Here is a 24,536-nt window from a genome sequence, read left to right as displayed (position 1 = left end):
TAAGCTAGGTTCAGAAAGACAAAGTTTGCATGTTTTCTCTCATATGTGGAAGATAGATCCAAAAGATAAATGTATATGCAAACACAAGTATGACCATATCTACAAATACACACAGAACATGTTTCAATAGTGGGATTGTTTGAGGAAACTAAGGGGACAGGGAGAGGAAAAGAGCATGACGGACACTACACTATTACCATATCACATCTGTGTAAGAAGAAGGCTCAACAAAACACACGGACGGCTGTTGACCAATATGGAGTGGCAGGAAGGGTGAGGAAGAGTAATAGAGGAAGTCAGACTGGTTAAAGAACAATGCATTTACAGGTGGAATACCATGGCAAAACCCTCTGAACAACAATCGTACACGTAACAATTAAAGAACAGTATCGGAACCTAAAGTAGATCCTGATAGGAGGAGGGTGTTGGGGGCGGGAAATGGAGCAGGAAAAGGAGGGTGACTGTGGTTGGTGTGCTGAATTTGTATGAAGACTGAACATTGAAACCTGTGAAAATCATTTTAAATGGGGGGAGGGAGATAATGGAGAGTGATGGTGGGGATAAACCTAACCAAGGTACATTGTAAACGTACGTGGAAATGTCTCAGTGAACCCCCTATACAATTATTATATGCTAATTACAATGTTTTTTAAAAAGCCCTGTTGCTGGCTTCATGGGATTTACAGTTTCAAGCATGTTCCATGAAAGTGGTACAGTTACATATTGCAGTCACCTATTGCTGCCTAACAAGCCATCCCAAAACTGACTGATGCAAACCAGCATGTAATTATGCTCTCAGTTTTGTGGGCCAGGAATTGGGGCATGGTACAGAGGGGCTGCTCAGTTCTGATTCCTAGTGACCGGGTTGCACCTGGCTGGTGTCATAGGTCTAGGACCTCGATTATTATGGATGGCTAGATTCCTTGGAATCTACATTGGATCTTCTGGGAATGGAATGTTCCAGTTAATTTTTCCACTCTCACATCTGCACATGGGATGGATGGATGGCTGAAACAGCCGGAGTTGGCTGGGCATCTGTCCCTCTGCACATGGGCTTCCTCAGCACATGGAGCTCTCAGGTTACTCAGGCGTCTTAGCCAGCAGCTAGCTTCACCTCCAGCGAGCATGTCAAGAGCCATGGGCAGAAGCTCCAAGTCTCTTAAGACATGGGTTTAGGAATCCCACAGTGCCACTTCTGCCAACAAGGCCAGCCAGACTCAGAGGGAGGGAATCTAAACCCTGCTTGTCAATAGGAGTTGCAGCAAAAAGCTCCGATCACCTCTAATCTATCCCAGAGAGAGACAGACATTGAAGAAATAATCATAGGAATAAATATTTCCATGAAGAACACAAAACCATCACCATAATCTAGACTTCCTAGTTGTAAGCAGCAGCTCAATCCAGGTGGGCTCCATCCAGGAAAGAAGGGAATTTACCAACCCACCTAACAGGAATCCTGTGCTGATGACCCTGTCTGTGCTCTACACACTTTGTGCTGATTACTCTCAAGCAGAGATTACTGACGTGATAGTTGCGAAGGCCTTGCCTTTCCACCAGTTTACCAGTCCCAAGTGGGAGAGGTTGACTCTATCATTCTTAATGGCAGGACCATATAGTCCTGGCATTCAATTGATTGGCTGGGTTTGATCCACATAATTCTGGGGTTTAATCTGATTGGCTTTGCTTGATCAGATGTTTAATCTGAGCCAACCACTGCTACAGAGACACACAGGCAGAGTTTGGATGGGCTGGGCTTAGAAGTGTGCCCTTCTCTGTGACCTGGGAGTGGGATCAACTCTAAGTGAACTACAGGAAGAATGAGTATTTCTACAAAAGAGCAAGAGAGCTGCTTTTATTAGAAGGCAGTTGATACTAACCAGACAGAAACATGGAGTCTCCATTACACAGTTTAACCCAGGGGACCTGCCTGGAGGATTAGGCACACATGGCAACAAGTGGATAGGGACATCCCTCCCACTCCCTGATGTTATTGCACCCACATTCTACTGGCATGAATTGCTTGCTTTGTGTAGGGACCAGTGGGTGGAGGTAGCTGGGGATGCAACCACAAACACGGAATGAGTGTTCAAGGAACTTGGGGGCTGCCACAAGGTGCCAGTAGCACACACAAGCTTTCTTGGGGCAACACTTGGACAGACTTGCATGTGCGGGAGTCTCAGATTGCAGGACAGTGTGTAGAGGTGCAGAGGCCCCTACTCAGAAGGGGAGGAAGAGAGGAGTATTGAAGAGGGGACTTCTGCCTCTGGGTGATGTGCCCCACAGTACATTGGGAGACTAGGCCAAGAACACTGAAGGGCTATGGCTGCTTGGGGTTTTCCTGGTCTAGAGCTCAACCCACCCATGCCTCATAGATTTGGGGTGCAACTTTGTGGGGTGTACAAAGCAGACAGGCTCTAGATGGCTGAAATCTACTTGAGTTGTTTTTTAAGACAATTGGACATGTAATGATTTGACACTGGTAGGCTGTTGAGTTAACGGATCTCAGCCTAGGTGTAGAAATAACCTAGGGGCCAACACACAGAGGTCACCTTTGGTTCATTTACATAACAATAACTCCATAATTAACCTCAGTTATGAACATGACAATTAGCTGATAGCAGCACATTGAAGCCTTGAGGTACAAACTCTGGGATAATTATCATAATCGCTGACATTTTTCATGTACTTACTGTGTGACAGGTACTGTGTCACATGACTGATGTGATTAAAGCTGTCTCATTCAATCCTCAAAGCAACTCTCTGAGGAAGTTGTTATTATGAATATTGTCCTCATTCACAGATGGGAAAACTGAGGGGTTGAGGACCCCACCCAAGGCTACACAGTTAACTGGAGGAGCAGATTTGATGGCAGACTGTCTTTAGAGTCCATTTTCTCTCAAGCCAACTGCTATAGTGTCTTTGTTGAGTGGGGCAATCTTTCTTGGCCTCAGCCTGCATGTGAAGATATGGGGTACCTACAGCTAACATTGATAATTCTTGATCAGTATGACACTCCTAGGATGGCTCTATGTGGTTCCCCTGGTGGAATTCCATCAGGGTGGCCTCATTGGTGACTAGGTTGTAAAGGAAGTTGTAGGAATGGAGAAGCAGGGAGGTGAGGTTCAGACAGGGAGTTGGGCCAGCCCAAAGCAAGTAGTGGAGGTAGGTAGAGCAGGTGGTGTGTGGGCTGGAGGTTGTGAAATGTGGGACTATATGCATGGGCTGTGCCTCTGTCACTGTTTAGGTGCAGGATGCCAGAAAGTCCCTTGATCCAAGTTTTATCATTTGTAAAACAGGAATATTGATGGTGTCTTCTCGAATAGGATTCCTGGAGTGATAAAGTAAGAAGATCCCTATAAAATGTGTAGCACAATGTTCGCCAAATTGTGAGTCCTCCAAAGATGGCTACTGTTGTGTTCATAATAACGATGATAATTATTGTCAATGAAGGAGCTGTCAGGTGGAGAAGAGAGGTTCACAATACACAGGCAAGCAAGCATCAGGGAAAGGTTTCACACCCCAGGCTTTCCGTGCCTACAGTGTGCCAGCGCTCTGCCTGCGGTGTTAGGCATTTGCTAGAAAATTTATAAAAATGCTAGGCACAGTCCCCACCCTTCTGATTTTTATGACCCGACCCACTTGGCTGGTTTTGTGATGTGATATAGTAAGTTAGCATCACTCAGTTTAGATGGAAAGATCTTGAGTGGCCATTGGACAGTCATGGCCTTGAATCTCATCTGTGTCGTGTAAACCTGAGCTTCAGATGCCTCATACATAATAGTCTGTAACCGTAGTAACAGCTAACATCCATTGAGAGCACACAATGAGCTAGACATCCGGAATGTAAAGCAACTTCTGTTCAAGTTTACCCACTTTGTAAGTGGCTGAGGTCTGAACTTATATTCTGCACAAAGGCTTTTAAAGATGATAGGCACTTAATAAACTATCATTCTTACCATGATAACTAGCTGTTGCAGACAAGATGGAGAGCCAAGCCGACTGGCTTCTGAGTCTGTAGTCTCAAATTACACTTCCTCCACTGACAAACATTTCCCAGAGTGACTCTGCTCTTATTTGCTCAACACATAGGTAGTGATCAAAATTTCATTCTTTCCCACCAGGGAGTCACTACCCAGTACAGAGACTGTGTAATCGTCAGTCTCCACTGGATTATACTGCAGTAACAAACAGCACCCAAATGCTGGTGCTTTACAAAAGCAAAAAGTTTATCTTTTACTTCCATGTCATCTTCCTGCTGGAGTCTAGGCTGTTCTCATGGCAAAAGATAAGGAACAAAAGTGGAACCACACAGTGACTCTTACAAATTCTTCTGGGACACAGCATAGCTCACATCTGCTCACATTTAATTGGCCAAAGCAAGTGACATATCACAATCAGAAATTAATAACAGCAGGAATTATGTTTCTCTCAAAGGAGGGTCACTAGGAAGAATTCTTTAAGGATAGGTTTGGAGAAGGGTGGTTTTTGAACCAATAATTAAACCTATCACACATGGATTCTTAACCGAGCAATGGCAATACAACATGGCAAGTTCTCCGAGAAGTGGTACCTAGCTGTTTCAGACTGTGTTTTGAGTTTAGAACAAAGTGAATTTTAGAGCAGGTGCTGGTGAACAAGGAACAGGAATAAACAGAGATGTAACAGATGTACTTTGAGAACCTCAGATCCTGGTGGGACAGGCCTGACAGTAATTCCTCACCCAAGAACTGGCACGAGTACTTCATTGACAGCAGGTTCTGTGTGTCTCTAAGCAAAGGACATGGGAACTGGAGTGTCCAGCAAATGCTTTAGAGAGAAGGAGACCATCGTGTGGATCCTGGGAATCAGGGCAAGGGACAACAGAATGGGGGAGGTGACATGTGGCATGAATTATGTAGCGACTGGTCATGGACTTTGGGAATTGTATTGGGGTAGCTGCTAAGTGTTCCTTTTATGGCACGGGGTACCTGCCTACTGCAAAGTAGTTAGTAAAGAGTTTAGAACTTTATAGTCTCAACTCCAGAAGTCACTGGTGGTCTCCATGATAGAACCTAGCTGCAATCTGGAGCTCACATGACCATTGGTTATAACCTAGTCACTTCCAGTTCAAACCAAGTATTTTTTGAGGAACGATCAAATACATTGGAATTGCTTTCCCTACTCTTTTTGTCCCCTTGTCTCTGGATTCTCAGGAAGCCTGAGTATTTTGCTGTACCCTTGTCCTGAACCTCCTTGTGACCATTTCAGAACTCAGTAGAAATTCCTTCAAGCCTGTGCCACTAGGATGAGTGAGCCTAGGAGGAGCTATCTCTGATCTCTGACTTAAAATGTCACGTGGCTGTTGTTTCTGCCTCAATAGTGCCTGAACCAGGTTGGTATGTGCACTGAGATGCCTCCACCCCGCTGCCCAGGGCAGGTATGGGGCATGAAAACAGTTTTCTCTCACCTTCATATTTGAAAGATATTATTATTGGGTATAGAATTCTAAGTTGGCAAGTTTTTTTGCTTTCAGTATTTTCAAAATGTCATTCCTTAAACTTCCATCTGCATTGATTCTAACAAGTGTGACATCGTTCTTCATTGCTCTGAATGTAACATGCCTTTTTCTATGACTAATTTTAAGATTCATATTCTCTCTCTCTCCCCCACCCCACCGTGTGTTTGGTAATTGGATTATGTGTCTTAGTGTAGTTTTCTTTTTGTTAATGCTGCTTGAGATATAGTGAGATTCTCAAATTTCTAACTATCTAGTTTTATCAAATTTATAAAAAAAACCTTCGTGTTACTTTTTCAGCTGTTTTCCTGCTGCCCCCTCATTACCCTGGACATCAGCTGTATGTGTGTTAGACAGCTGCAGAGCCTTGTGCTGTCACTGAGGCTCTGTCCACTCCTTCTGGGTGGCTTTATTTATAAGATTTCAGGTTCATTCATTTTTCTCTTCTGTATGGTCTAATGCAATATTAATCTTACCCCAGGAAAATGTCATTTCAGACACTGTGTTTTTCATCCCTAGAAGCTCCATTTGGTTCTTTTCTGAACATTCTGTTTTTCTCCTCCTAGTGACCATTTCATTTCACAGTCTTGAACGTGCAGAGTGCAGGGCAGTAACTGTCTTAATAGCTGCGTTCGCCAATACTATCACTTCAGCTGTTTCTGGGTCTGTCTTTGCACCCTGATCTTTCTCTGGGTTTGAGTCTTACCATGCTTCTTTGTATGTCTAGTGTTTTCTTATTGAATAGTGAGCATTATGGACTTTACATTTTGGGGTACTAGATTTTGCTAGACCTCTACAAAAATTGCTCATTTTTTTTCCTCGCAAGTATTTAAGTTATTTACAGATCAGTAGGATCCTCGAGCTGTGTTTGCGTGTGTTTGTGTATATGTGCATGTGTATTCATGTATGTGTGGGTGTGTGTATATGTGAGTATGTGTGTGTATGTGTAGTGTGGAGATGTGTATATGTATGTGTGTGTGCATGTATGTGCATGTGTGTTCACATATGCATGTGTATGTGTATGTGTGTGTATATGCATGTGCACAACAGCAGCCTTTCTCTAGGGATTGTTTGACTTCATTTCTGGAGCACTCCCTTCTCAATTTTCTGCTGAATGTGCCTCGTATGTAAACAAAGTCCCTCCACTTTGGCAAGAACACAGTAACTGTGGCCCCGGGTGGTCTTTCGGAACAATTTGACTTGTAGCTCCTCGCAATGGCCCTCTCCTGGCAGCTGCTCTGGCCTGGGCGTGGAGAGTCTTACCCTACCTATGTGCAGCCAACCACTCAAAGCCCTCTGCAGGTTTCTGAAGACCGTTGTGCAACTTCCCTTTCAGTGCTCTGCCCTACAAATCCTCGCTGAGCAGCCCCTCCAATCTCTGGCTCCATCCATGAGTCTCACCAGCACTGCTGCCCTCTCTTGGCTCTCTCTTCTCTGTGCTGAAGACTCCAGATTCTCTCCTTGTCAACTAACATGGACATAATAGATTAAACTTTGTTTTCCTGCTTTCTCTAGGACCACAGACCCCTGCTATCTTCTACTCCATGTTTAAACATAGCTGTATCTAAAATATTGTCCAGTTTTCTAGTCATTTGCAGCAGGAGAATAATCTGGGCCTCTTACTGCCTTTAGCCAGAAGCAGCAGTCTTAAACATCCTGCTGTCGGATGCCCATTTGTTGATGACTTCTTTCCCCCCTCAGAAATGTGGTTAATGTGGTCGCTTAATGAGAATGCCCAGGACTTTCATATTTTTTGTTTCAAAGCAAAGATTTTCGTGAAAATTATAGAAATCCTATAAGGAAAGGAATTTTAACTCCAGGAGGTGTAAGAGAATTAATTCAACCATATTTGTTGAGCACCTTTCACGGCCAGATTCTGTTTAATTGTTGGAACTACCAACAATAAACAAAGTAAAAGGAAAATCTCTGTTAAAAAAAAAAAAAGAAAAAAAAATCTCTGCTCTTACTGAGTACATGGGAAAGATAATAAATAAGTGAAATAAATAAGTGAAATCTTAAAACCTATAATGTGTCAGATGGTGGTGTTATGGGAATTACTGAGAAACACGATCCTCCCAGCCCACATGTGACACTGCTTGGAAAACATGGCCACTGTCCCTTCATAAACTTTAATCACCGAAGCCATCTGCTTAGAGGTAAAATAGCCAGCTATATCATCGTAAATGTGAATCTAGTGTAGCAGCAGCCTCCAGTGCCTGTTAATCTCTCCAGCTTATAAACAGTCACCACAAAGTCATGTTCATGGACCTGTTGGCTAGCCTTTCCCTCAGTTTACCCAGCACAATTGGATGCTCCATGAAGAGGGTGCCCTGTCTGATTTTGCTCATACGTGTGTCCCTAGGAAGCCCATAGAGGCTTGGCGTTTGGATAGTAGTCCTCAAACACGAGCTGGCTGTTAAGCCATTTGTTGAAGGAATTCGTGTGTCTGTCAGGTTCTTGATGCCTGCCTGGTTTATACTTGTGTGTGCCCTCACTTTTCTCTTAAAATTTGCTCCCCAATTTCTGTTTGAAAAATTACCAGTTGCAATTACACCTTTTCTTCTTTGTCTTTTCACAGCTGTGCAATCATTGCACACCCTAAATGATCAGATTTCCCATTTTATTGTCACCAAGTCAAAGGCCCTGGAGGAAGACAAAGACCCCTTTCTACCCACAGAAAAGGAGACGCTGAAGAGTTCCATGATACTGATGAGACATCTCTTGATGGACGCTCAGGTACAAAGATCAATAGAGAAGTTCTAGATCAGGAGTTTGTGTTATTATTAGTTATTATTATTTTGTGTATGCTTCCCAAGAACGGTCACTTACCAAACCTAACCAAAGATGTCACGTTCTGATATTGAGACTACTGGATTTCTGATTAGGTCTTCTTTGGGGTTTGGTATTAAAATGGCTTGTTTTTAAGTCAAAGTAATAGAGCTTAAAAATAATATACGTGTTGCCTCTGCGAATGGAACAGAACTCCCATTAGCCTTGGGAAAGTGAAAATCCATTTACATACCAACTTCGCATCTTCAAAGCTGGTGAAGGCAACGGAGTGGAGCAAATTCTTATCCCAAACTGCATTTCTGAGTAGCTAATGAATATTTTGGTGCATTCGGTGTACCACCCAGTAAGCGAAACGGCACTGTTTTTCTTTTTAATACTAGCAACGAATTTATCACAGAAGATGTTGCATGCTGTTGTTGGGATGTTATTTTTTAAGACTTCTCCTTGTACGCTACTTTATGGAAATCTTTAAAAATTATCGACTCCTTCTGGCTTGGTTGGTGAGTCTCTGCAGACATGTCGATGGGCAAACACCAGGTGTTTTAAGAGAAGTGGTTGTTTTCTATGTTTGGAAGCCAAACGGCGTGAGATTTTATTGTCTTTCTCCCTCTCCAGTACCTCCAAGTGTTTCAGAAAATGTTTTTTGGGTTGTGTGGCTCTGGTGTGAGTTTTGCTCTGGGACTTTCTTCCTGAGCTTGTTCTCTGTTGAATCACAGCTTTGGAATTGTGCTCTCTTTGCTTTTGTGTCTACCATGATGATATTTTAGTTTTTAAATCCACCCTAGATCTTGTACCAGTAAGACTGTAGCTGGCGACACTTGTGTGTTTCTCACCTGTCAATGTTTGGAGCTGCCCCACGGGATCTGTGGGCCCCCATGTTGAGGTGCCCCAAATTATGCAAAGCCTTTCATTTTTATTCTCTGCTCTTTTCTCCTCTTTATTGTGGACAGCCATTCAGCTTCTCCATCTTCCCCAAGCCTGTCTGGGGGAGAAAGGAAAGACTCTGAAGCTATAACAGCCAATTTTAAATCTTAGGAAAAAGGGAAATTTAGAGCAATTTACTGAATAAAGAGAGCAAATTGTTCTCGAAAAGCTTAGCCTCCCTCAATGCCCGGATCCAATCTTATAGCTGACATCCTAGCCCAGGGAACGGTCTAAATGAATCCCCAAAGACTCTGTGTAAATTCCAGTGTGCAAAATCTAAGAGAATGAAAAAAACCATTCATTCTTCTCCCTCTCCTTCACATCTGAGCTTACCAGTGCCTAGAACTGGACTGCAAGATGTCTCGTGTCAGAGAGTTGCTGAATTGTTGGTACCAGAACACAGAGAGGAGAAATAAGTTCCTACCTTCCACAGCACAGGGGGTGACTATAATTGACAATAATTTCTTACTGATTTCATAACAAACAAAAATAAAAGGGTTTGGAGCTCCCAGCACCGACAAATAATAAACACTTAAGAAGATGGAAATGATCTAATCACTACACATTGTGTACGTGAATTGTCCCACTCTGCCCCAGAAATTTGTACAATTACTATTTGACAATTAAGAAGTGTTTTGCATTGCTGAAGGAAAGACTGCCCCCCCCAAACACCTAATCCACTTGACGTCTTGAATCCTTATTAGTATGGGTAGCCACGGTTCACTTTTCGTAACGTGGCAATATTTTACTATCTTATTCTCTCCAGATCCCAAATTGATACATATTCTAGAATGTTCTCATTTAGATGGCTGGATAAAATGGATCAGGGAATCCTGGCTATTCCCCCAAGTTCTGCACTCTAAAATCAAGGTTCACTGGATCCACTTCTCCAGAGAGAGCATCACAGAAGGTCAGGTGCGAATGTCACATGGTGTCCATCCAGAAGCATCACTGACTCTTTAACCTCTTATCAGTCAGAAATTTTATGCTCTTATCTTTTTGAGTAATGAAAGATAAGTGGGCCATGCTTGGTTTAGTCTAAACATATGTATCTTTTTTTAATGCCTTTGAAATGTTATTTGTGGTTGGCACCCTAGATCCATTGCTGAAATCAATAGAATCATGTCACCTAATTCCCCCAGGCACCAAGTTGACAAAATGCTGAGGACTCTCTACATTTTGGGGATGGCTGAGGCGATATGTGGTTTTGACTTTTGGAGAAGATGTCTAGAAATATGCTATCTTTAACGAGAATCTTTATTGAACATTTTGGGGAAATTCAGCTATTTCCCACCTATTTTAAAGCATTGCTTCTTACCACACTTCCAAAGACCTAGGAATGTACTTACTTCATACTCTAAGTTCGTCGGTAGTGGAAGCCGATAGAATGTAAATAGAATGTGTATACGTCCTTCCGTCGGGCCTGCATTTCGTATTAATGGATGTCCGTCTTGTGGGTTTGTGTGTTGTAGGACGTTAGCTTTGCATGAGTAGTAATCACATCCCTTAACTTGGTTGGTATAACAGCTCTCTTACTTCCATACCCAAGGGGCTCTTAATGGTATTAGAATATGATGAAATACTCTGACATCAGCTTACAACTTGAATGAAGTCAGGCAAAAAGTATTCCAGAGAAGCCGGAGGCTGTTCAGAGAGAGTGTGTGTTTACAAGCCATAATCGATTCAAGTCACATCTTTCTTGGAAGCAATAAATCCTGCTTGGGAGAATGTCAAAGGCAAACGCAGTACTGTGCTATGAAATTCTACCTCTGAGGATTATAAAACAGTGTGCATGGAGCAAACACATCTCCCAAGTATAATGGGGGTGCCAGTGATGATTGGCAGGGCTGACAATCCATCTTAGAAAATGCAATGGTGCAAGAGCGTCTCCCATGGGCAGCCCAGGAGGCCCAAAGTGATTTATTCACTCCCTAAGTATGGCCAGCCTGGCGGTGTCTGAAAGAGGCAGAATGCCTGTATTTGCATTCCATGGCCTCTTTAGTCTGCAAGCCTCCAAATTCAATGGAGTATCCTGTTCAGGTCTCACTGGAAACCTGATCTGGTGGCTTTTATTCCTGAGAGTTCTGACTAAACCCAAAATGCCAACTCAGCCTCATAAGTGATTAGATTCATAACGCCAAAGAGGCAAGTCTTTCTGGTAGAGATTAATTCTTTTACTGGCACTGTGTGACTCTGCATGCTAAGAGGGGTTGATTACAGAAAATTAAATCTCTTATTGTTACACAGCCCTCTCTCCCTCCACCCCACAGGCCTGCCGTCATTATTTATTAAGGGTGAAGCATTGCTTGAGAGAACAAGAAAATGGCTCGGCCAGCTGTCCAGTCTTCTTGAAGGCTGAGTGCTAGAGCAGAGAACACCCCATGCACCTGGGTGACTTCTTCCATTGTAGGATAAAGAATGCTAAGGCAGGACCCATGTTTTACCTACTCTTGACTGAAGCCAGGTATAAGAAGTGAGCAGGCGACTTCTCTGCCTAAAATCTAGCTTCAAGTCCTAAACTTGAAGGGGGAGCTCATTTAAAGAGACGCTGAGGCACCAGCACACCCTCCATCCCCAGGAATGAAGTAAAAAATTAAAAATAAAAGCAAGCACACAATCTCTAAGCAAGTTGGTCCTTACAGGCGGACAGATCTCAAAGGTTTGGTGGAAATGCCCTGAAATACGCTTACCCTTTGGGTTAATCCTTTGCCCTGCTCTTTCCACCTTTTCCCTGTTCCCGTCGTCTTTTGTCTTCACCCTTCTCTCTCCCACCCCACCCAGCGTTTTTCCTCCTTTGCTCCTACTCCCTCCCCCAACACCCACTCATACTTTTCCTCCCTCTCTCCCCTGCTTCCTCTTCCTTTGGTTGGCCAGATTCGTCTTCTTTGAGACGTGGATTTACATTTTGCCTGTTTCAGTCCCACTTCCCTTCTCTCTCCTCCTGTGTCTTCCTTTCTGTTGTGTTGAAAGTGTATTTACCAAAGCTCCATGTGTCTCTTGACAAGCAAGTTTGACACAGCTTCAGGAGGTAAAGCAGTGGGCAGGAGGCCAGCCTGGCACTCAGGAAGCAGGTAGGTGCCCATGCCAGGATCTGCGATGGAATATGGTTTGGGCAGCTTTCTTTTTCTTTTCTCTTTTGAAGAGAAACTCTCCTGGTTGGTTTCTGACAAAATCAGGGTGAGTTAACAAGAATAGATCAGCTATCTAAGCTGTGTGGGCACTTGCTCTAGACTGAACTCAGATGGGGTTAAGGGTGGTTTGGACCAGAGGAACCTTGGGCTCAGGCTCCTGCAAAATAGCTTAGGAAGGCCAGATGCACTGGGGAGGCCACCTGGGGAATCAGGCGGTCCACACATATCACAAAGGTCACCTTCAACTTGATCCCCCTGTTACTAGCACTTTCCATCCTTCAGGTGCTATCTGGCTGAGGTCAATGCCATGGTCAGGTAGAACTCCATGGTTATTACTAATATAGTTTCCTGGATGTAGCTGACTTCCGGTCATGCCCACGAATGAGACAGTGCCTTGCCCTCACTTTGCACAAACTTATGACCAGAAGTGCCTGATCTTCAGAGGTCTCAGACACAGGCGGCAGCTGTGAGGAGCACCCCAAATACGGGTTTTCTCATCACCTTCTGAAATATGCTGCCATCAGAGAGAAAGGACTAGAACTCTCTTGCCAGGTTGTAGCAAGCAGAGAAGAAACTCCAGTATTATAAGGACAAACAAGCAAGGCTCTTGTCCCCACAATTTGCCCTGGGGTGTTTTAAGTCTCCTTATGTCACTTCTTAAAAGTCATAGGAGAAAGAAATAATTAAATGGGTCTGAGGAATTTAGTTCGAGTACTAAATGCTCCAGTGATAAGCTGATTATTTCTAAGTCTTAGCTCATCCCTCCAGCAGTCCATGTGCCTGGACACTCACACTGTCCCTTTGCATTTGAAAAAGCAATGCTTATTTTTTATCCTCAGAGGCCAAACTATAAACTCAGCAAATCTGAGGCCTGCAAGTTCACTTCCCATTCTGCCATAGTGATTTTGATCTTACAAGTTATTTTTTTAAATAAAAAATATTTAACTTGCAGCCATGACCAAACTTAGTTGTAAACCCATCAGTTACCAGGGCTTTTGCAATCACCTTCCCTGTTCAGAAGTGGAGGATGAATTATGAAACTGTAATGCTGTTCCTCGTTCCATCAAGCTTAGTCTAGGTACTTCTTTTTAAGTTAATAGAGAAAGGTAGCCTCCCCTGAGACCTCTGTCCCCTTTGTAAACCCATAAGGGAAAGGCAAAATTTTCAGTGATTAGTGCACAAAGATGTACGAATAGTTGGAAATGTGACTCAGGAGAAAGCTGGACTCCTGGCTTCAGTTGTACCCTTTGCCTTTTTACTTTGTGCATTGCTGGGGTTTGAACTCAGGACTCTGTGCTTGCTAAGCAAGCACCCTACCACATGATTCACACCCCCAGCCCTTTTTGCTTCAATTTGCTTTTAGACAGAGACTTGCACTTTTGTGATCGGTGGCCTTGGAGCATGATCCTCCTACCTCTGCCTCCTGACTAGCTAGGATTATAGGCATGTGTCACCATGCCTGGCCCCTGTATTGCTGTATTCTGAAGGAAAGGGACATCTCCTAGGATGGGTCGCCTTTGAATGGCATAGTCTCTATCAAACAACTCTTCCCGGGAGCTATATTATACTAAAAGACAATTTTTATGTCATGGAGCCTTTACATTACACTTTAGATACTAAGTGACTATTCTACTGATAGGCATTTGAAATGATGTCAAAATAGAATTTATGCTGGACTAATAGTTGATGGTTACAGTGTCGGGGGCAAAATCATAACAAACTCATGGAAGGAAGGTTAGGGTGGGCAGGAGTTAGGGCTCTCTGGTTGTCAGCAACAGGGGAAGACAGCAGAAACATCCAATGCAGAGGTATATGGTAGCTCTTAGGAGAAACAGAAAAGACAGGAATGACGGCAGCCATGCAGATCCAGGGGTCTTGTGCTAAGGAGCAGTCACTCAGAGCACCGTGGCTAGGGGAAATCAGCTCCAGCCATTTTCTCTCTTTGTAAGATAAAGATTCAAATTCTTAGAAGACTCTAAATGGCCTATCTTAGGTCATAGTGCCCTCCTGGGCCATGAGAGGGGTTGGCATGATTTTATGAGACAGTGTATGAAAAGAGGAATGGATGCTGGATAAAAGCCACCATGGATGGGGACAATGGGAAGTCTACTGTGTGTTCTGATCATGGACTTTGTTCTGTGCCCAGTTCTCAGCTTGATTCTATACTAAGATGTAGGGACAAATAAGAATAAAACATTACCCCACCACAAACCTAGGAGCTGTATTTGTCTGTCTTGCTGTAACAAAATACTAGGTACTGGGTAATGTCTAAAGAAAAGAGGTCTATTTGGCTCATGATTCTGGAGGCTGGGAAGTCCAAATAGCATGGTGCTGGTGGCTTTCTGTGTCACACATGACTGAGAAGCAGAAAGTGAAATTGCTGCCTGCAGAAAGGGCCAAGCATGGTGGGTGGCTTTGCTTTGTAATAACATATCTCAAGGGAGCTAATCCATTCCCACTGGACTGACCAAGTCAGTGAGACAGCACTTCCATAGTGGGGAAGCCCACATGACCTCCCACAAGGTAGCACCTCTACTACTTCCACTTCCCATTCCTTCCTTCCTTCCTTCCTTCCTTCCTTCCTCTTTCCTTCTTCTTTCCTCCTTCTCCTTCCTCCTTCCTCCCTCTCCTCCTTTTCCTTCTTCTTTGGTACTGGGGGTGGAACCCAGGGTTGAGCACATGCTAGGCAAACCCTCTACCACCTAGCTACAAACCCAGCTCTTGCTTTTTTGAGACAAGGTTTCACTATGTAGCCCAGGCTGGCCTTCAACTCTTGATCCTCCTGCCTCAGCCTCCTGAGTACTGGGATTATAGATATGGACCACCATGCCTGGTTTGGAGCCTACCTATTAAAGGTGCCACCACCTCAAGACCATCACACTGGGGCCCAAGCTTCCAGCAATGAGCTTGTCAGACAGACCACATCTAATCCATAGCAGGACTAAGAATTGACACTAGCGTGCTCTGTGGTAATTACTGGTGTAGGCCTGAGTAGGGGCTGGGGAAGCTCAGAGAAAGACATTCGCTGATATTCGTAGATCTGTTTTCTGTTTACAAGCATTTCACCAGCGTTTTCTCATTTTTTTCCTCTCAGCCATGAGAGGTGCAGGAGGTTGGGCATTATTGTCTCTAGTTTGAAAACTAGCTATTAAGGTTTACTAAAATGGCCCTCTTATATTGTTCTGTCCAGCCCATCACAAAGCAAGCATAATTGATTTCCTACTTGTAGGTGGTGACCCTCAGAGTATTTGCTTCCTGAGGAGTTATTAAATGGAGGGAAAGGGAGTATGTAATTTTGTGGGGGGGAAAAAAAAGAAGATTAAAACCTGGCTTCAGACACAGAATACTACACAGAGCTCAAAATGTTTTGACAATTTTAAAAAATATGCAATGCATTTCTAAAGCTAAACTCTACCCTCTCAGACTCCAGGAAGGTTTAGGCTTCAAGAATATAGTTTTCAAACATCTTTAAATAGAATATAAAAGGTACTGAGTTCCCACCACCACCATAGCCCAGCCTCCCCATGATGATATTGTCATGTTGGCAAACATTTGTTGGCTCCCAAAATTATACCCAATCCCAGCATCACTCTAGATGAATGGCTGTCAACTATGAGGGAGAGAAATCCTGCCCACCCTCCAGGGGACCTTGGCTGGGTGGCGGTGCTCTTGGTCCTGGCGGTGGTTGAAGAATGGAGTGGTGGTGTTACTGGCATCTGAAGGATGTTACTAAAACATTACTACCCAATGCACGGGGCAGCCCCACACAGCAAAGAATTATTCAGCCCCAGACATCAATAGTGTAAGGTTGAGAAGTGTTGTTTTAGACCCAAAGTCAATGTTTTAATTATTTATGGAACTCTTCTAGCTGCAGAATCCTTTTTCTTTGAAGCCCTACTATCGACCGCCATTGGTCCTCAAGATCTGTCTTCTCTATTTGCTGCTTATTTTCTCCTTCACTCATTGCCCACAGTGCACAATGTGCAGGGCTGTGGCGAATACTAAAGTAGTTATTGGCCACTGGTTTGGGCAAGTGATCCTTGCTCTTGAATATCTTGTATTTTGTGGAGAAAGCTGATATAAATGTGAAAGTAAGTAGGTAATAGTCAGCTTTAATAATTGCCTCAAATGTGTATTAGGGCTTAATTTAGGCAAGGTTCAAAGACATTCTCTTTGAATGTCACATTTAAGCTGAGATCTGAATGGTGTGTGTGAGAGACAGAGAGACAGAAAGACAGACACAGAGACAGAGAGTGCTCTTCTCATGCTTTATTCCATACATTTGTACTTTAATTTGGTTGTATGTCTTTAGTATACTCCATGAAGTAACTGAAAATAACTCCCCTGAGATGTTGCAGAAGATCTATGCAAATTATTTATCCCAGAAGTTTACATTCAATTTAAGAATGCAAAAAATTGGAACTGGCCTCTCAGGAACAGAGTGTCCTCTGATCCTTTGCCTGTTGGCATCCACAGAGGAGCCAAGATTATGGTTACTCCTTGTTAGATGCATAGACGTACAGAAGAAGTCTTCAGGAAGAGCTGTTAAACCTCAATGAGAGTGAGGAGTCAGGTGGATGCAGCAAAAACACACAAATTGCAGAGTTCATTTGGACAAGAGGATGGAGGAGTGAGGGCTGCCATTCTGTAAGTAAAAATCTATTGTCTAGAGCCTGCCATTCTACCTGCATCCCTGTACTAGGAAATTGACAGAATAACTGCAGTCATTTCTTTCCTTGGTGGCATGCCCTCAGGAAATGTAAATTAAGGTTACTCTGAATGGGACATAATTAGAAAAGTAATCTTATTGTCAATATCTTTTCAGCCACCATTGAATTCAATATCAGATTTTTTTTAAAGTATCAGTTATTGGTATTTTTATGCCATGGCTCCCATCCATTAGTAAGATAATAGAGAGTTGAATGTACACCATATAATTATATCCCCAAAATAACTTCCACTTAGAACAGTAATTCTTATACCAGGATCTTGGTGCCTCCCATTTACATTAAACTCAAACAGTTTTTGCAGAGCAGCCAGGTAAATTGAGGCACCATGTTGCTGAGTGTCCTCATTTAAATCCAAAGTTAGAGCTGGGAGGGGACCCAGCAAGTCACCTTGGTGCCAACCCAAGCCTATATCCATGTACCTTCACTGTCTTGTCTCTGAGCAAATCATAGTTAAAGGCAGTTTAATGCTGAGATGGTGACTTGCCTATTCTAAGTAACTTATTCCTGAGAACTTGAAACAAAATCACTTGCTTGAGTCAGCTGAGTACCAGATATTTGCTTTCAGTATGGATACTCTTGGATTGGATCATAGACTCATTCCTAGGTCTCAGCCCTCATTTTTTCCTGCTCCATAAGTCTAAAGCAAAGAGATGGAGCTCATGATGACATTGACAATGAGAATCTTGGCATGGATTTGTATCAGTTGGCTATTGCTGCATAACAAACCATCACAGAACTGAGTAGCTTCAAACAACAGCTATTTTTTTCTTCCAAGTCTATGGATTGATGGGTAATTCTGCTCGTATGGGTGGGGATGGCTGACCCTGACTAGTCTTGCTCTTACATTTGTAGACTGGGGCCTGGTTGGTCAAGGTGACTTCAACTACAATGATTCATTTCTCTTCCTTATACTTCTCACACCCCTCCAGCAGGCTAACTCTAGAATATTTTATAGTAGGGATGGGGGTCCATAAAAAGAAAAAGTGAACAAAGCAATTGCATTTGCATCCTTTGTTTGTATCATGTTCGCTACTCTCCCATTGGCCAAGGAAAGTCACATCACCAAGCCCAGAGACTTGTGACAAGACACTACCAGAGGAGGAGGATACAGAAAGGTAAAAACATGAGACCCTTAAGGAGCTCAATCTACCACACAAACAAAGTATGCCTTCAGAAGATGTCTCAGGGTAACTGCTGTGGTTTGCACGGGGTGTGTTCCCCCAGAGTTTATGTATTAGAAGCTTGATCCTCAGTGTTAATTTTAAGAGGTGCTGTGACCTTTAAGAAGTGAGGCCTAGTGGGATGTCATCAGAGTTCCTGGCATCAGAAGGGATTAAGGTAGTTCTCTTAAGAGCAAGCCATTATTTAAATAAAAATCAATGTGATCTTGCCATGGACTCTCTCCTTTCTGCATCTTCTCTCTCATGTTGGCATCTCCCATGATGTGATGAGGTCAGAGGCCCCTTGCCAAAACCAGTGCAATACTAGTTAGATGGTCAGTCTCTAAAAGTGTGAGCTCAATAAAACCTCTTTTCTTTATGCATCACCCAGCTTCAGGTATTTCATTATACTAATAGAAAATGGGCTAATACCAAAAATTTGAAATGTCTTAGCTAGCAAGCTTCATATACACTCTCTTTTGGGAAGACTGCTCTAGTTGGTTTATTTACAGGATGCAAGGTGTGCTCTTCTGCCCAATACCCATGTTCAGAGGGCAGGCAGTATTTGAACAGCTGGAGGATATACTTTAAGAGGGCTCCAAGTCAAGCATGCACAGTGGCCAAGTGTGAGAATCATGGGCTTGTGATTGCTCTAGAAACATGACAAGCCATTAGAAGACCATTGATCCAGATGGTAGTTAGAGACAGGTGCATGCTAATATGTTAGACAAATACTTCCTGAGTTTATAACAACCACCTAAAAGTCACGATGGTAAACGTTTCAGGGAGCTATGAAAAATAAATGCAGTGGGCAATTACTGAGAACTTCTGCTGTGCATTTAACACCCCTAGTTATGTTATGACACACATGATAATTTCTCTACAGATGAGGAAACTGAGGCCAAAAAAAGAAGCATGCTTAAAGTCACATGTCTAGTGAGTAACTGTGCAAATGTGATTGCAGATGTGGCTGCAATTCTCTTCTCTTTCCTTTGCAAAATGACCTGGCCATCTTTCTCATTAACAGATAGAATTTATTTCTCCTCTCCTTGAATTTGAACTGGCCTGTGATTTGCTTTGGCCCAAAGAATGTGCTGAACAGGGGCTCTCTTCAGAGCCCCTGACATATGCTTTGCATGTGTCTTGGACACCCTGCCTGTACCGTGAGAGCAAGCCTGGTCCAGCTGCCTGGAGGATGAACGATCACAAGGAGCAGAGATGCGTCATCAACGAGGTCAGCCAGCTGACCTGCAGAGCTCAGCCCAGAGCAGCAGAACCAGCATTCACTCTATAGACTTATAAGAAATAACAAATGGTGGTTGTTTAGGAGCTGGTATTTGAAATCAGATCTGCCTTAGAACTAAGCCCTATAACTTCTAGGGGGCTGGGAAAGTGGTCTAGCTGTGTTCTCAGGAGAAAGAAAAATAGATTTGAGGAGTCTTTAACCTGTCTCTGCACACCTGTCCTCTTTTGGTTTCATACTATGCATCCAACTTGAGAGCTTATTTGGACACGGGGTCTTTACACAGGAATTAAAATAAGGTCATTAGGTCAAGGGGCACCATTAAGCTTTTAGTACAGTTGCTAGAAAATGCATTTTGGCTATTGGGGTCAGCCTACTGGGGAGGATCAACAAATTCTTATAGAACTCTTCTATAAAAACAACCTATCATAGAAGAAAAAAATTTACACTATAAGCATAAGCACATCTAGGTTTTACTTTTTATCAGTGAAGTGCTTCTAATTCATTCCTCTGCCTTACTACATACTAAGACCCTGTCTCAAAATAAACCCCCAAAACAAATAAACAAAAGTTTACATCTATAGAAAGGTGGACATGAGGAATTTTATTCTTGGGCCTTGGACTACAACAAACAAACACTTGTTATTCTGGAAGCTCAAGCTGTATGTTGGCTCTCATAAGAAACATACATAACATTGGACTGTATGTAATGGCTTTTAAATGTATCTTCAAATGAAATTTGAAGCCTTGTTTGTAGAACCTTTGAACTACCTGTGCAGAGCCCCACAGTTATGCAGAATTTTGAAATGGATGCCTTCTACTGAATTCTCTCAAAAGGACAGACTCATTTGTTACAGTTAAATTATGTGCCCCTCAGAAATATATTGAAAGCCTAACCCCTAGAACCTCAGAATGTGAGCTTATTCAGACACAGGGTCTTTACACAGATAATGAAATTAAAATAAGGTCATTAGAGAGAGCCCTAAACCAGTATGAGCAATGTCCTTCTTAAAAGAGGAAATTTGTAGATAGAGACAAGCATGTAGAGAGAGAAATGAGAAGACAGAGTGGGAGAATGTCGTATGAAGACAGAGGATTGCCCAAATGTGGGAAACTCAACTGCATAATTTGTGGAAGTGGGGGACTGCAATCATGCTCTCCCCTGAATAACAAAAATAAAGTCAGAGGATTGAAAGGATGTATCTATAAGCAAGGGATACCTGGAGTTACCAGGAGCTAAGAGAGACAAAACCTCACTTAGAGCCTCAAAAGGAATCAACACTTCTGCCTTCTTTATTTTGGGCTTCTTGCCTACGGGACCATGAAACTCTACAGTATTATTGTACAAAGCTACCTAATTTGTGGTACTTTGAATTGGTGGCAATGGGAAACTAATACACCTTTGCTGATGTGATCACAAACTGTAAAAGGAACGAGAAGTTTTTGCACCAGTTACAACATGGTTCAGTAGTAGTGTATTTCGTTTTTCTCACTTTCATGGACTAAGGTGATTATCATTGATGGCCAACATATATGTTCCCTTAGTCTCCAAAGCATAACAGTCTTGAGTGCTAGACCTATAGGTTTGTATTTCATCATGATAATTTAAATGTCCTGAAAGAGCCCAGGCATGGCAGAACAGGTGATCGTGTTTACCAGCATTTTCTGCAGGTAACATTGATGTCACTTATGATGCTAATACCAACATCACACATAATTTGTTGATTTCCTATTGTTGGTTTCTGTGTGATGGGAAGTTGTCACCTGGATTTTGCCTTTCTTTTATCATCATGACTGCCTCCATTCTGTCACCCTTCCAAGTCGGGATCAAAGGGAAGTGTGTCTGCTCTCATCTGGGAAGGATTCCAGGTGCATATTATTAGAATGGCACACTTGACATTTCAGATCATCATTAGGGCTTCTTAATCTGCTCCAGCTGAACCTTGGTACTTTAGTAGGCCTGTGGGGGCAAACAAACAAGTGGAAGAGAGATTTAGCCAGGTTTACTGGCAGCTGTTGCTTTTGGACAGAGTCACATTGCTACCTCAGGAAGAATAAGCCGAGTCTCTCCCAGGATCCAGTCTTTAGCTCAGTGTGGCAAAACTGCTTGTCATCCTTCCTCTGCCATCTTCTGCCCTTGGACGAATTGTGGAGTGAATCAAGTCCTTCTCTTAGGACTTTCCCATGTCCCCAGACTGTCACCTGTTCCTCTGCAGTACTAGGCTTCTGTCTCACTGGCCCAATTTCCTCAGTGCAGCTTGGTCAGTCAGGCTTGGCCTTTGCACATCATTTTCTGTGTCCCCAGACCCATCCTCTTCTGTCAGTGCTTGGGAAGTCTGTCCATAATGACCATATTTGCATTTTGAAGAAGGGAAGGCTCAGAGAAAGGGCAGCTCTTTCTTGCAGACTTTGACTGCTCACAGTGCAGTGCCCTCTCCTGCTAGTTCTGCAGAGCAATATGAAGAGAGAGTGGGGAGAGGGAAGCATGGGGTCCCAAGGGCAGAGAGCCTCAAGCTGAGCAGCTGAGGGGAGGTGAAGAGGAGTGGCTAGGTCTTCCTATAGGGATGAATCCAGAGAGGTCTATGCAACATTGAAGTCTTCCCAGGACAGACTCCTGGGTTTGAAACACCTCACCCTGTTGAGTGGCTGGCTGCTCAGTGTACCAGAGGACAACCCTGTTTATTTCATGCCAACCCCTCTCTAAGTTTTTGCTGGCATATTCACTTTTATTTCTTATTTCAAGGGGCACCATTAAGCTTTTAGTACAGTTGCTAGAAAATGCATTTTGGCCATTGGGGTCAGCCTTCTTGGGAAGCATCCACAAATTCTTATGGAAATCTTCTATAAAAACAACTATCATAGAAGAAAAAAATTTTGTGCTATAAGCGCAAGACATCTGAATTTTACCTTTTGTTAGTGAAGTGCTTCTCATTCATTGATAAGGCTGTTCCTTATTCATCAATATTGACAGGTTTCCTCTTCCAGAGCCAAGTGGTTGCTACTGTTTAGTATCACTTGTCCCTCCACCTTTTCTGGGGGCCTCTCACACTTTGGTTTCCCCTGTGTGGTTGACAACAACTCTGTCGAGGACTCAGTCACAGAACTCCAGGGAGGGTGGGGTGGAAGGTCAGGTGGGTTTGAGAGTGAGTTGCCCAAACAAAATCAGAGCATTATACATCAGGGGTTTCAATTATACAAATGGCTCATAAGAGAAAAATATCAAATATTTGAGAACCACCAGCAATATGAGATAGAAATGATGGAAGTACAGATTCAATGAGCTGGAAAAACTTACATCTGAGAAAATAGTAGAAACATGGGAACAGAATTTTAAATAAGCATGGTTAATATCCTCAGAAAGAAAAGAGAATAATACATCCAAGAAATCAGGACAGAGGTCCCTCATTTATCTATTCACTAATTTTACTGCTACTTATTGGGTCCCAACTAAATGCTTAGGCATGAAGTCTGAATGAAAAAAGAGGAAAATAACCAATTAAATATGTAAATATATGTTGGGATATGCACTGGGGAGAAAAATAAGGCAGGCTAAGAGTTTTAAGGGGTGCAGGGATGGGATGACATTGTGCTATCATATGTGTCCATGAGAAAAGGCCTCAAGAAATCAGGGAGTGGATGACCTCCTCTAGGTGGAGAAAGAACCAGTGCTAAGGCCCCGGGTCAGGAGTCTGTCTCAGCCCTTCAAGAAACACAAGGAGACCACCATAGTGGAATAGGTGAGCAAGGACAACAGTTTCAGAGAACAAATTAGAAGAGTAGAGGGCAGTACAGGCAGACAATTTATGGTTTTGAAGGACTTTGGATTTTGATTATGAATTCTAGGTCAGTCTGGGCCATATAGCAAAATCCTGTCTCAAAAAAACCAAAACCAAGCAACCACACAAATGTGAAGAGTGAGCAGGAATATCAGGCTGAGTGATTCTCCCAGAGTTCAAAAAGGGCAGAAAATGGGAATTCTAGAAAAAAGTTAAGATTTGTAGACTAGAGTTCCCAGCAGACCAAGGAGAAAAAGCAGGAGATGAGGGGGAAAGCATTTGAAAACACAATTGCTATAATTTTCATGGAACTGAGTAAGGGCCTGCTCCCTCATACTGAACAGGTTCACTGTGTTCCTCAGGGTTAACAGTGGCAGCAGTCCTAAAGACAGTGGTCCCAGCGGGACCTCCTGCAGGGTAGCAGGAGTAATCGTGATAGCAGCAATCGTACTTGTAGTGACAACTCATAGGTCAAAATGTATCAAAAATAAAGAAAAAAGTTAAAAGCTGCCCCAGAGAGACTGGGCACAAAGGATCTTTCCTTTTGGGAACAGAGTTTGCAAAGCAATGGCAACCTTTGGAGGGCTTGAGAAGAATTTTTAGATGGTGATAAAAATCAGATTTGTTATGCAAATGTCCCTGGTGTGATGGAGACTAGACACTGAAAAGGTGAGAGGGCTGGAGGTAATAGTGAAAGCAGGGAGACTGTGTAAGTAACTCCCAGAATAGTGCTATCAAAGAATAGTGCTCTGAGGGGCAGTGTTAACACTGAAGGTGAAAGCTGGGATTTACTGAGAGTCTGCTAAGTACCAAGTACCAGTGTAAACACTTCACATAGATCAGTGTACTCAATCTTTATCACCACTCTATGGTGTAGGAACGCCTATACTCGCCACTTGAAGATGAGAAAATGGATGCCAGAGAGGGTGGGTATGTTGTATGAGGTCACCCAGCTGTCTGTGACAGAGATAGAAGTTGACTCTGGGTGTGTGGTTCCAGAGCCCAGGTTTTGCTCTAGGGAACTAATAGTGCACAGTGGGGGTGCAAATGGTTTGAGAGAGGGTTTGGGGTGGCTGTGACAGGCTGATGATATGGGAGTCAGAGAAAGAAATGACTGGGAAATTCCTGCATGTTCAGCTTGGGCGGTGGTTGGTACTCTTTACTGACATCATTTCAAGTCCCTGCTGAAAACTTCAGTTGTTTATGACTGCATTTCCACCAAAGCCACACTCTCCTCTCCAGCTTCCTGTCTTCTCTGCTAACACCCCTACCCAAAGGTTGACCAGAT

The 24,536-nt window shown here is 43.1% G+C and overlaps 1 protein-coding gene across 2 annotated transcripts in view; it reads left to right on the top strand.

Annotated features, from left to right (window-relative positions):
* Kazn (kazrin, periplakin interacting protein) overlaps positions 1-24,536 on the top strand; it is a 1,020,937-nt gene that overhangs the window by 263,337 nt on the left and 733,064 nt on the right. For both annotated transcript variants that reach the window (XM_074081291.1, XM_074081292.1), the window contains exon 2: positions 8,073-8,230. In XM_074081291.1, coding sequence (XP_073937392.1) covers positions 8,073-8,230 — 158 coding nt within the window. The remainder of the gene's footprint in view (positions 1-8,072; positions 8,231-24,536) is intronic.

This window comes from Castor canadensis, chromosome 7 (assembly GCF_047511655.1).
Source record: "Castor canadensis chromosome 7, mCasCan1.hap1v2, whole genome shotgun sequence".
NCBI lineage: Eukaryota > Metazoa > Chordata > Mammalia > Rodentia > Castoridae > Castor > Castor canadensis.
Note: the sequence above shows the minus strand (reverse complement) of the source record. Positions and strands in the feature narration are given on the sequence as shown.